Source organism: Schistocerca gregaria, chromosome 2 (assembly GCF_023897955.1).
Source record: "Schistocerca gregaria isolate iqSchGreg1 chromosome 2, iqSchGreg1.2, whole genome shotgun sequence".
NCBI lineage: Eukaryota > Metazoa > Arthropoda > Insecta > Orthoptera > Acrididae > Schistocerca > Schistocerca gregaria.
In genome coordinates this window covers 675,651,894-675,666,360 of record NC_064921.1, presented here as the reverse complement: position 1 = coordinate 675,666,360, position 14,467 = coordinate 675,651,894, and the positions used below count along the sequence as shown (strand labels likewise).

At 40.4% G+C, this 14,467-nt stretch overlaps 1 protein-coding gene across 4 annotated transcripts in view; it reads right to left on the bottom strand.

Moving 5' to 3' along the window:
• LOC126334735 (vacuolar protein sorting-associated protein 18 homolog) overlaps positions 1 to 14,467 on the bottom strand; it is a 259,374-nt gene that overhangs the window by 11,163 nt on the left and 233,744 nt on the right. For all 4 annotated transcript variants that reach the window (XM_049997277.1, XM_049997278.1, XM_049997279.1 and 1 more), the window contains one exon: positions 7,653 to 7,792. In XM_049997277.1, the coding sequence (XP_049853234.1) occupies positions 7,653 to 7,792 (140 nt within the window). The remainder of the gene's footprint in view (positions 1 to 7,652; positions 7,793 to 14,467) is intronic.

Here is a 14,467-nt window from a genome sequence, read left to right as displayed (position 1 = left end):
CAAGTCAGTTTTCAGAAAATGTGGTCAAAATTACTTCGCAGTATTACCTGTCTGTACCCCCTGCAAAGAATGCAAAGGTGTCCCAGTCTACATATACTTGGCAGGTTAGAGTAACCTCCAACAAGTATTGCATGATCTTGGTATTTACACACTTATATGCTACTGACCAAAGACTTTTTCTGAAAGGCTCTAAAACTGTCACAACAGAATATAAATCCCAGTAAAAACAACTATCTATCAATTGGTTTCACCTAGACCAGTTACACACAACTAGTAACTTCACCACAACGGACAGAATATTTTTGTCAACTGCAGTAAACACTCACGCTCCTATGGCATCTAGTCTGTTTTTCCAATTTCATTCCACTGAATCACTAAATATCTTAGAGCTTCCTACTTTGGATTTCAGCCAGCTCTTGGTCCCAACAACAATTTCAGCTTGGGAACACATGAATTTGTCCTGATCAGCAGTTAACAAATGCAGCATCCATCTGGCACAAAGCTTTCTCTTAGACAATTACTGATGTAAAATTTACTGTCCTCTTTTTTTTCTGAAATTCACATACTATCATGTGTTTCATGCATATTTAATTGCCATTGTTCAGTATGATATTGGGTATTTTTTCAGAGAGATGTTTTTGTTACAGGTTCACAGCTGATAAAATTTCCACAAATAAGTCTTTTTGAACTATAATTAATTTATTTTGTCACAACTAGTTTCAAAACTGCAGCTCCACTGTCAAGAGTACTTATTCATAGAAGCCAGACACAAGCTGTCATAATACTACTTGGTACGTAAGTAAGAGAGAGAGAGAGAGAGAGAGAGAGAGAGAGAGAGAGAGAGAGAGCACTGAGAAAGTGTACTATGATTGTAAAACTGACTTGCTCCACAACAAAGTGAGAGATTGCAAGGACAGTCGATGGAACATGCAACCCACAGACAGCATTACAATGTCTTTCCCCAGTCCTATCCTGCTATCCCTCTCCCTCCCCATCCCGTGCCTCTCCTATACACCCACTATCCACCCCAGCTGAGATTGCTACTCACTGCAGTCAGGCCTTAGCACCTGGAGATGACATTGGTCATGTGTGTACAAGCTGTGATTTGTGTGAATGTGGGTGGGTTTTCTATGTCTGATGAAGGGCTGAAGGCTCTAGTCAGATGCTTGAATGTATCTTTCCACAACTCAACACTTCTTTTAAGTGGTGAACAGCAAACTATCCTTTGCATATTGTAATTATCATGTTTGTATGTTATCAGAAAATATACAGGACAGATTTTATAATACATTATTGAGCAGCTATGATTCATAACAAGTAAAAATATGAGATGTGCTCAAAAAGTAATAGGGATTTTTTAATTCCACAGGCTTAATATATACTATATTCATTTTTTACATATATCTTGTGGATGCACATGTTCCTGATGCATGTTTGCATTTTCAGCTCTTTTGAATATTTAGTTTATTGTTGGTGGTTGAAAAGGTTACATGTATTTTTGGCTGCTCAGCGAATTTTTGTGCACAAAAATGATGGATCAAAGAAAATGCATTAAATTTTGCATGAAAAATGAAATGAAAGCGCAGCACCACATTCAAAATGTGGCAAATCTACTACGAGTAAGACAAGAGTTTACAAACCCTGGACACCCTAGCACAACAATTACTGATGACGATGTGGAAGAAGTAAAGAAAATTATCCTGGAAAATCGCTATATCTGGAAAATCACTGTATCACTGTCAGAGAAATTGCTGATGATGCCAAGCAATTTTTGTGGATGTTTTGGGCATGAAATGTGTAACAGGACCGTTTGTTTCAAAATGGTTGAATTTCGACCAAAAACATCTTCACATACAGATATCACTCAGGAATTGCTCCATGAAATCGCCAACACTCCAGAACTTCTAAAGAAGATTACAACAGGTGACAAAACATGGGTATAGGGGTGTGACGTCAAAAACCGAGGCCTAATTGTCCTCATGGAAACTGCCTGAAGTGCCACAACTGAAGAAAGTTCGACAAGTTTGATACATGTGAAGGTTCTTGTCACTGTTTCCTTTTATTACAATGGGATAGTGCATTATGAGTTCCTGCCTTATGGTCACACAATCAATAAGGACTCCTAGCTGGCAGTTGTGCGCCATTTGCATGAAGCAATCCGAAGAAAAAGACCAGAATTGTGGCAAAACCACTCTTGGAAATTGCATTGTGATAATGCTCCCTCTTACCTCTTACTGGTTTTTTGTGATTTTTTGGGAAAAAACAAAACCGTTATGTTGTCTCAGCCACCGTATCCATCAGAAATGGCCCACTGTGACTTCTTTACATCCCTGAGGCTGAAGAAAATGAAGAAAGGAGGTTGTTTTTCCAACACTGATGAGATAAAAACAGAATCCCTGAAGAAGCTGAACACCATAATGAAAATTGAGTTCCAGAAGTGTTTCCAAGATTGGAAAAAGAACTACCACAAGAATATTACATGAGGGTTATTTGGAAAGTAAGGAACGATCGATCGCAAAATGGAAAATACAGTGAAAATCTGATGAACCTTTGCACAGATGCGTTGGGCACTGTGTCTAGTATGCCTGGCAATTGCATCATTTCACTCTTTTCGGTTCTGAGCTCACAGTGAGAATGTAAATTTGGCTAGAAATTAGCGTCTCCCGCCAAGTATGAGGGCCTGGTGAAAGATTTCGCCTGAAGCTATGCAGTGCACATAACTTAACTGTCATGCCGTTTGCTCTACATGACAATTCTCAGCCACACTCTTCAGGGCCAATGAAGATGCTCCTGCAGCGTTTTCGATGGCAAGTGTTTGATCACCCACAATACAGCCCGTAATTGGCTACCCCGAGGTTCATCTCTGCTCAAATGAACCGCTGGCTATGAAGACAGTATTTTGACACAGACAACGGGCTGCAGTCCAGAGTAGAAAACTGTCAAAAAGTGGCTGTCTTCTATAACAAGGGAATTGAAAAGTTGGTACAATGCTATGACAGATTTCTAAGTCTAAGTGGCAACTGTGTAGAGAAGTAGCTGGAAGGTGTAGCTAACCGTTGCAAATAAAACAGTTTTGATTTTCACTGTGGCTTCCATTTCACGACGTATCATTCCTCACTTTCTGAACAGCCCTTATATATGAGGGGGATTACTTTGAAGGGGACAAAGCTGACAATGAATAAGTGTACTTTAAGAAAAACAATAACTGCCATTACTTTTTTTATCACACCTTGTACATCACATACAATTTTCACAAATCAAAAATCTGGTCACAGCATCAATGTGACTGCACTTTCCTTCTGTTTTCTCTGTGAAGCACTGAGACTTATACATTTGTTTTGTGACATAATTAATTGATGGTGTGAAGCAAAAGCTTGATAACTGTGCACATTACAATGCAATTTGGTTTTACTTTATAATATTGCCATGAAGTGTTGGACAGCAATAGCTCTGACCAAGGCAAGGAACCTTCAGAGTGAGGAAAGCTCAGAAATAAGTTGTCTGTTATTTGGTGTTAACACTGTGATTTCTGATTAACAGATGTAAGGTACCACATTTGTCAAGAGGATAAAAATATTAGGTCTGTCATAGCAACATTATCTGTCGTTACAATCACAGTTCACTTTCTGTCAGCTGTGGAGCCACACTGTATCACTTATAAACTAAACTGTTGATACTAATGGCTCCAGCACCCCACTCTTTTGAAAACTGGAATAAAAGTGTTCTAGCAAAGTATTACTCAGTTGGTTATGATTGTCTTTTAATTAAAAGCATATACACTATGTAATCAGAGAAGAAAGAGATTCAAAGATGTCAATGTTATATAAATCATACGTTAAAGCAAACGTGAAGAAATTTAATAAACATTTCACCACAAGAACATAAATGTTCGAGGAAGAGATATCAGTGTTAACGTTCAAATGTAATATGATTGCTATGGTTAACAACAGCAAGAATGATGAAAAAGAATTTTGAATTGAATGGGTAAAATAACTAGCAAACTTTTTAGACTGAAACAATTAAAGAAAAAGATGAAATATGGTGAATACTGCCAGGTATGACAGTAGAAACTTCTCCAACATTGGGGAAGGTACAGAACAACAAAAATAAATAAGTAAAAATAGGAAATGGGATAAAATGAATTCAGCATAGTGGGATAAAGGTTATACAAACAGCCAAATCAAGTGAGAGATTCAAAGTAGACTTGTATAATCAAAATAAGTTTCGAAGTCTACTGGTACAAACATTAACATGGAACTGAAGTTTCTGAAACTGTACATCTGTGGTACAGTACTGTATATAAATGAAACACTGACTTAAGATAAATAAGGGAACAAGAAACTGGAAACATTTCAGTGTGGAGCTACAAAAGGATGTCAAAAATTAAGTGAGGATGGGCCCATTAATCGCAATATAGTTTTCTTTTCTGCTGTTATTTTTCCTCTCCCCCTTCCTCCCATCTGTCACCATTTAGTAAGATCCACTATGAACGAATTCCTTTCCTGTGCTAACCTCTTCATCTCAGAGTAGCACTTGCAACCTACGTCCTCAATTATTTGCTTGACGTATTTCAATCTCTGTCTTCCTCTACAGTTTTTGCCCTCTACAGCTCCCTCTAGTACCATGGAAGTCATTCCCTCATGTCTTAGCAGATGTCCTATCATCCTGTCCCTTCTCCTTATCAGTGTTTTCCACATATTCCTATCCTCTCCGATTCTGCGTAGAACCTCCTCATTCCTTACCTTATCAGTCCAACTAATTTTCAACATTCGTCTATAGCACCACATCTCAAATGCTTCGATTCTCTTCTATTCCGGTATTCCCACAGTCCATGTTTCACTACCATACAATGCTGTACTCCAGACGTACATCCTCAGAAATTTCTTCCTCAAATTAAGGCCGGTATTTGATATTAGTAGACTTCTCTTGGCCAGATATGCCTTTTTTGCCATAGCGAGTCTGCTTTTGATGTCCTCCTTGCTCCATCCGTCATTGGTTATTTTACTGCCTAGGTAGCAGAATTCCTTAACTTCATAGACTTTGTTACCATCAGTTCTGATGTTAAGTTTCTCGCTGTTCTCATTACCTTCGTCTTTCTCCGATTTACTCTCAAACCATACTGTGTACTCATTAGACTGTTCATTCCGTTCAGCAGATCATTTAATTCTTCTTCACTCTCACTCAGGATAGCAATGTCATCAGTGAATCGTACCATTGATATCCTTTCACCTTGTATTTTAATTCCACTCCTGAACCTTTCTTTTATTTCCATCATTGCTTCCTCTATGTACAGATTGAAGAGTAGGGGCGAAAGGCTACAGCCTTGTCTTACTCCCTTCTTAATACGAGCACTTCGTTCTTGATCATCCACTCTTATTATTCCCTCTTGGTTGTTGTACATATTGTGTATGACCCATCTCTCCCTATAGTTTACCCCTACTTTTTTAAGAATCTTGAACAGCTTGCACCATTTTATATTGGTGAACGCTTTTTCCAGGTCGACAAATCCTATGAACGTGTCTTGATTTTTCTTTAGCCTTGCTTCCATTATTAGCCGTAACGTCAGAATTGCCTCTCTCGTGCCTTTACTTTTCCTAAAGCCAAACTGATCGTCGCCTAGCGCATTCTCAATTTTCTTTTCCATTCTTCGGTATATTATTCTTGTACGCAGCTTCGATGCATGAGCTGTTAAGCTGATTGTGCGATAATTCTCGCACTTGTCAGCTCTTGCCGTCTTCGGAATTGTGTGGATGATGCTTTTCCGAAAGTCAGATGGTATGTCGCCAGACTCATATATACTACACACCAACGTGAATAGTCGTTTTGTTGCCACTTCCCCTAATGATTTTAGAAATTCTGATGGAATGTTATCTATCCCTTCTGCCTTATTTGACCGAAAGTCCTCCAAAGCTCTTTTAAATTCCAATTCTAATACTGGATCCCCTATCTCTTCTAAATCGACTCCTGTTTCTTCTTCTATCACATCAGACAAATCTTCACCCTCATAGAGGCATTCAATGTATTCTTTCCACCTATCTGCTCTCTCCTCTGCATTTAACAGTGGAATTCCCGTTGCACTCTTAATGTTACCACTGGTGCTTTTAATGTCACCAAAGGTTGTTTTGACTTTCCTGTATGCTGAGTCTGTCCTTCCGACAATCATATCTTTTTCGATGTATTCACATTTTTCCTGCAGCCATTTCGTCTTAGCTTCCCTGCACTTCCTATTTATTTCATTCCTCAGCGACTTGTATTTCTGTATTCCTGATTTTCCCGGAACATGTTTGTACTTCCTCCTTTCATCAATCAACTGAAGTATTTCTTCTGTTACCTATGGTTTCTTCGCAGCTACCTTCTTTGTACCTATGTTTTCCTTCCCAACTTCTGTGATGGCCCTTTTTAGAGACGTCCATTCCTCTTCAACTGTGTTGCCTACTGAGCTATTCCTTATTGCTGTATCAATAGCGTTAGAGAACTTCAAACGTATCTCGTCATTCCTTAGAACTTCCGTATCCCACTTCTTAGCGTATTGGTTCATCCTGACTAATGTCTTGAACTTCAGCCTACTCTTCATCACTACTATATTGTGATCTGAGTCTATATCTGCTCCTGGGTACGCCTTACAATCCAGTATCTGATTTTGGAATCTCTGTCTGACCATGATGTAATCTAATTGAAATCTTCCCATATCTCCCGGCCTTTTCCAAGTATACCTTCTCCTCTTGTGATTCTTGAACAGGGTATTCGCTATTACTAGCTGAAACTTGTTACAGAACTCAATTAGTCTTTCTCCTCTTTCATTCCTTGCCCCAAGCCCATATTCTCCTGTAACCTTTTCTTCTACTCCTTCGCCTACAGCTGCATTCCAGTCGCCAATGACTATTAGATTTTTGTCCCCCTTTACACACTGCATTACCCTTTCGATATCCTCATACACTTTCTCTATCTGTTCATCTTCAGCTTGCGACGTCGGCATGTATACCTGAACTATCGTTGTCGGTGTTGGTCTGCAGTCGATTCTGATTAGAACAACCTGGTCACTGAACTGTTCACAGTATCACACCCTCCACCCTACCTTCCTATTCATAACGAATCCTACACCTGTTATACCATTTTCTGCTGCTGTTGATATTTTCCGATACTCATCTGACCAGAAATCCTTGTCTTCCTTCCACTTCACTTCACTGACCACTACTATATATAGATTGAGCCTTTGCATTTCCCTTTTCAGATTTTCTAGTTTCCCTACCACGTTCAAGCTTCTGACATTCCACGCCCCGACTCGTACAACATTATCCTTTCGTTGATTATTGAATCTTTTTCTCATGATAACCTCCCCCTTGGCAGTCCCCTCCCGGAGATCCGAATGGGGGACTATTCCGAAATATTTTGCCAATGGAGAGATCATCATGACACTTCTCAACTACAGGCCACATGTCCTGTGGATACACATTATGTGTCTTTAATGCAGTGGTTTCCATTGCCTTCATAATGGTATAATTATCTGACTTTGATAGGTACAGCTTTTTATATCACCAACAGTTAATTGACAGCAGCTGTCAACATGAAGAATAGTTGCTTCTCATATGATATTTATTATTGAAATGAAATCTGCATTGGCACACAAACAATATGTCATACTACGTACTCACCTAATCATGTATTCTCCGCAGTACAAACATTCTGATGCAATAATGCTGTCGATATCAGCCTTCAATTGGTCCCTTGCAGACATGGTTGCTGAACCCAGCGAAACAGCATCATCTCTGCCAGACATACTCTGCAGCTGTCGCTGTGGAATGCATATAAAAATTGTAACATTGGAATGCTCATGAGGAGATAGGATGTGTCATGTCAATAATCAGAGAGAATTAGAATCTGATCAAAATCACAAGTTTGCATGCCGCATCTTAGAACTTCTCCAGTCACCTGAACATCATGCATGAACTTTTTGTTGACACTAATGGGCTGTAACAAGTGTCAGTTTGTGTGCAGTGTTTAACATGTGTGTATCGTGACTGGGTCCTGCCCTTTTTGTATTTCACTACCACTGGTCATAGCAGACAATAATATGTTCCCACCACAGTGGCAGTCTGCTTATTATTTGAGTACTCCTTGGCTGAGAAGCAGCTGGCACTCACTGCAGAACGGCTGTAGTGGCATGAGACAGACATTAACTAACAAATAATTTTAATTATTTTACAATGCTAGTTTTTCATTTCTGAGACTGTAATGTCTCATTGCTTTCCTGTAGATAGTTACTGTCAATGAACACATGTACAGTGATAGTGTAAAGAGTATTGTGTGAAGTAGAGAACTGCAAACTTTACAAAGGCCCCTTGAAAGATATTTGAATCCTTGCACTTAGTTCTCAAAACATACTTGTGTTTGTAGATAATAATAAAAATCAGTTCAACTGATCGCAATATCTGACAAGAAAATACAGAAGGATAACCTGTTGTGCTGTTCTGGGCTGCCCAGCACAGAGAGAAAAATGATTAATACATACACTTTTCCTATCTTGTCTAAGGTTCAGAGGAATGTTCTGCATTCTGGTGCTGCTCTACAAAAAGTTTGCAGCAAACACGAAGCAAGAATCTTTAGATGTCTCTTGTTCTTTTATAATTATTATTGGAGTTGTATATGACTGAATACTATCAAACAATAGAAACTCCAGATTGGAACATCAACAATGTAAGAAAAAGATAGACTTTTACTCATCATAAAGGTGACATGATGAGTTGCAGACAGGCACGACAAAAAGGCACTTACAAATTAGCTTTTGGCCAGAGCCTTCTTCAGAAAAGGAAACACATGCACATTCAGACCAGTCCAAGTTGCCTGAGACGGCAGTCATGTGTGCATGAGGTGTGCTTGCTTGTGTAAATGAATATATGTATGTGTTTTCTCTTCTAAACAAGGTTTTGGCCAAAAGATAATGTGTAAGTCTTTTCACTGCACTTGTCTGCAACTCATCTTTATGGCAACCTATATTTTCCTTATATTGTAAATGCTTAATATAATTTATTCAAAATGTGATTTTACTGTTATTATGAATTAACATTAAATAGCCATGGTACTGAGCTACAGCTATGCAAATTCCGATTTTTCCTTAGGAGTCTTCGCATGACATCTGCATGATGTTTTACAAAACACCATTTTGCAAATCCAGCCACATTTTCTGAGGAAATTCTACCATAAAAATTATGTGATACTAATGATATCTCCAGATACAAACTTTTATTTTCTATTAGCATTTTAGTCAACTCTCATTTAGACATGACAGGATGAGTTTTTCATCACTTTAGAGCTAGTGGGCTAGTCTCTCAATCAACAGCCTCTCTAATCATCAACACGTAGGTGACTTTGTTTGAGTACATAAAATCATTTACTTATACTGTATTTTAAGGATTAAGGAATGAAAATCTTGGCTGGAATATAAACAATGGAATGAGTAAAAGACCACCACCCACTGAATGTGGGAGATGTTGAACCAAGGATAGGTTTTTATGCTCATGTACATGGAAAATAAGTAATATTTATAAATTAATTTGATTTCTGTATGCAGATATGGAATTATTACTTCTCTAGCTTGTAAATCATTTTTATTTCCAATATGTGTAAGGCAGCAATTACTTCAGTGCATTCTTATCTATTACATAACTGACACCAGGTCACAGGAACTGTGATCTCTATTGTTATAAAAAAATAAAGAATCACCTCTTTTGTTACCGACTACTGGTTTTGATCTGCACAACAGATCTTCTTCAAGTTGGAACAGAAAAAAAGAGGCAAAAGCAATGAAAATTACAAAAGTGTGATATTAAAAACACTATAATCAGAGATGGCAGAATTAGCAACAATCAATTATGAGAGCCCAAACACATCTGTCACAACAAAGTGCAATTGGTCAATGAACATTAAATACCGAGGTAGTGAATGGGGTTAACAAAATTGGTATGGTCATATTATATGTGACTATATTTTAGGCTAGTACATTAAAACAGTACGAAACAAATGATCAAAGAATCTCTTTGACACATCACATGACCATACAATTTTTTTTACAACCCCCCCCCCCCCCCCCACCACACACACACACACACACACACACACACACACACACACACACACACACAATTGGTGTAAGGAGGATGCTGAGGCAGGGATGAGGAGGGATAGCTGGGTAGGGGTGGAGGACAGTGAAGTGCTGCTGGGGAGCATGTAGGAATGATATGGGGAGAGGGTAGGGGAGCTATGTGCAGTCGGGAGGTTAGAAATAGGGCAGGGGAGAGATAGGGAGGGGGGGGGGGGTTGTGGAAAAGGAGAGATGTAAAACAACTGGGTGCAATGGTGGAATGAGAGCTGTGTACTGCTGGAATGGGAACAGGGAAGGGGCTGGATGCGTGATGACAATGACTAACAAAGGTTGAGCCCAGGAGGGATATAGGAACTTCAGATGTATTGTAGGGAAAGTTGCCACACGCACAGTTCAGAAAAGCTGGTGTTGGTGGGAAGGATCCATATGGCACAGGCTGTGAAGCAATCACTGCAATGAAGGATGTGATGTTTGGCAGGTTGCTCAGCAATGGGATGGTCCTTTTGTTTCTTGGCCACAGCTTGTCGGTGGCTATTCGTGAGGACAGACAGCTTATTGGTTGTCATGCTCCACATAAAATGCAGAACAGTGGTTGCAGCTTAGATCGTAGATCACATGACTGGTTTCACAGGTAGCCCTGCCTTTGATGGGATAGGTGGTGATTATGAATGGAAGGGAGTAAGTGGTGGTGGTGGGATGTATGGGTCAGGTCTTTGATCTAGGTCTATTACAGGGATATGAGCCATGAGGTAAGGGACTGGGAGTGCGAGCTATGTAGGGATGGACTAGTATACTGTGTAGGTTTGGTGGACAGTGGAATACTACTGTGGGAGAGGTAGGAAGGATAGTGGGCAAGACAGTTCTGATTTCAGGGCACAATGGGAGGTAGTCGAAACCCTGGCAGAGAATGTAATTCAGTGGCTCCAGTTCTGAATGATACTGAGTTATGCGGAGAATGGTCCTCTGTGGCCAGGCAGTGGGACTTTGGGAGGTGGTGGGAGACTGGAAAGATAAGGCATGGGAGATTTGTTTTTGTACAAGACTGGGAGGATAATTACAGTCTGTGAAGGCTTCAGTGAGACCCTCAGTATACAACCTCTGACAATAAAGTTTGTCAATAGTCTTGTAATATTAATGTAGGTGAACTATGAACTACAGTTACCTTACTGTCCTTTGAAATAGTCACCTCCCACTGCTGAGCTCTGTGATACATGTCCTGGAAACTTTGCACCAAGTCTTCCTTTGGGGCGGTGTTCAAAAGCTGCATCACATTTACTTGGATGTCAGGAATATCACCAAATCTCTTTCCTTTCAAAGCAAGTTTGAGTTGAAGGAATAGGAAGAAGTCTGGAGGATTGAGATCTCGCGAGTACAGTGGATGTTCAAGTTGCACCACCCCCTTTTTTGCCAAGAACTGTTTGACGATATAGGCTGTGTGTGGGCAAGCATTGTTCTGAACAAACAACTAGGAACACTGTTGTGTGTACTGGGATCCTATCTTGTGTAGACACGGCATGAAACCGGTAAAAATTTCAATGTATTATGCAGCATTCAACGTCGTTCCCTCAGGTAGAAATTCCTTGTGGATAATGCCTTGACTATCAAGAAAGGTGATGAGCACTGTTTTGATGTGTGATCTTTTGGCTCTAACCTTTTTCTGATGAAGTGATGTCAGAAAATGCCATTCCATGTTTTGCCGTTTCATTTCAGGATTATACCAGAGACACCAGGTTTCATCCTTAGTGACAATATTGTTCAAAAACTTGGGTGTCACATCCACCATTTTGGCAAAACCCTGTGAAGCCTCTAAACAGGCCTGCTTCTGATCATTAGTCAAGTGATGTGGCACAAGACAACAACTCATTTTCCTCCTGGGTAAGGCTTTATTGCACAGATTCACATTTCATCTACAGTTCATCCGCTTTTATGAGCATAGTTAATTCATGGTCGTTCATGGTTAATGTCCTCACTTTCTCAATGTTTTAGTCAATGACGTCAGTCACTGGTCATCCACTATGGGGATTGTCAGAAACAATTTCCTGGCCTCCTCAAAAACAGGTGAACCACCATTACACACACTTCATGGACAGTGCTTGATCCCCATAAAATGTACTATCATTACATGCATTTCTTTCAGTGTCTTGCCAACCTTAAAACAACACTTTAAATTGATCCTTTGCACATTCATTGTCCTATTCTTCATTCAGACCCACTGCACTAAACAAGCATTTCATCTGACAGGTCTAACATGGAACACACACGATGCTCAAATGTATTACAGTGGAGCTGGATTGTCAACACCGGCCACTATGCAGTTGTAGCTTTGTGAGCCACTAGTGTTGCTCCATTGACCATTCTGACTTCATTGACAGAACTTTATTGTCAGAGGTTGTATTGCGAGAAGGACCGCTCGTCACTGCAGGTGCAACAACCATGGGTGGCTAGGCTGTATGGGCGGCAGTTCTCAGTATGTAAAGGTGGCAGCTTCAAAGTGGAGGTATTTCTGGTGGTTAGTAGGTTTGATATTGACGGAGATACTGATGAAGCCATCTTTGAGATGGAGGTCAACTTCTATGAAGGTGACTTGTTGGGATGGGTAGGACCAGTAGAAGCAAATGGGAGAGAAGTTGTTGAGTTTCTGGAGGAAAGTAGATAAGGTGGCCTCATCGTCAATCCAGATTGCAAAGATGTCATCAATGAATTTGAAACAGGTCAGGGATTTAGCGTTCTGGGTGTTTAGGAAGGATTCCTCTAGATGGCCCATGGATAGGTTGGCATAGGATGGTGCCATGCAGGTTCCCATAGCCATACCCCAGATTTGTTTGTACTTAATGCCTTCAAAGGAGAAGTATTGTGGGTGAGGACATAGTTGGTCATGGCGACTAGGAAGGAGGTTGTTGGTTTGGAATCTGTCAGGCATTGGGAAAAGAAGTGTTCAGTAGCAGTAAGACCATGGGCATTAGGGATGTTATTGTAAAGGGAGGTGTCATCAGTAGTGACGAGCAGGACACCGTATGGTAAAGGAACAGGAACTGCAGAGAGTCTGTGAAGGAAATGGTTGGTATCTTTTGTACTGAAGGATAGACTGGGTTTAACAGGTTGAAGGTCTTAGTCTACGAGAGCACAGATTTTCTCAATGAGTGCACAGAGTGCTGGGGCTGTGTAGAGAAACAGACTCCAGAGAGAGATTCTGTGCTGGGCCTAAGGATTAGAGAAGTGACTGGAGATCCTGCTGGATTTCTGGAATGGGGTCACTGTGTCAATGTTTGTAGGTAGAAGTATGTAACAGCTGGTGGAGTCCTTCTGCCAGGTAATCCTTGAGGTTTAAAACGAGAGTTGTGAATCCTTTGTCCGCAGGTACGATTATAAGGTCAGAATCAGTTTTTAGATGGTGGACTATAGTTCTTTCTGTGGATGTACGGTTAGTTCACATGTTGAGGGACATCCCCAAATCCCTCAACATGCAAACTAACCTTACATCAGCAGAAAGAACCACAGTCCACCATATAAAAACTGATTCTGACCTTATATAGTACCTGCACACTGAGACTCCACCACTGTTGTTTTAAACTGCAACAATTACCTGGCAGAAGGACTCCACCCACTGCCACATACTTCCACCTACAAACCTTGGCACAGTGACCCCATTCTAGAAATCCAGCAGAAATCTCCAGTCACACCTCAAACCTTCAGGTCCATCCCAGAATCTCTCCCTGGAGTCCACCTCTCTACTCACCCCTACCACCGCCACACTCATACCTTCTACATGCTTCCTAAAGTCCATAAAACCAACCACCCAGGAGGTCCTGTTGTGGCCGGTGACCTTGCCCTCACTGAGAGAATCTCTGCTCTTGTAGACTAAGACCTTCAACCTGTTACCTACAATTTACTCTCCAATACAAAAGATACCAACCATTTCCTCCACTGACTCTTTGTAATTCCTGTCCCTTTACCACACTGTGTCCAACTCCTCACTACTAATGCCACCTCCCTTTACAATAACATCCTTAATGTAGAATGATTTTACCGCTATTGAACACTACCTTTCCCAATGCCCAATGGATTCCAAACCAACAACCTCCTTCCTAGTTGCCATGACCAACTATATCATCACCCACAATTACTTCTTATTTGAATGTATTACCTACAAACAAATCTGGGGTACAGCTGTGAGTACCCACCTGTCACCATCCTATGCCAACCTATTCATGGGTCAACTAGAGGAATCCTTCCTAAACACCCAGAATCCTAAACCCCTCACATGGTTCAGATTCACTGATGACATTTTTATGATCTGGATCGAGGGTGAGAACAACCTATCCACATTCCTCCATAACCTTAACAACTTCACCTCCACTTGCTTCACCT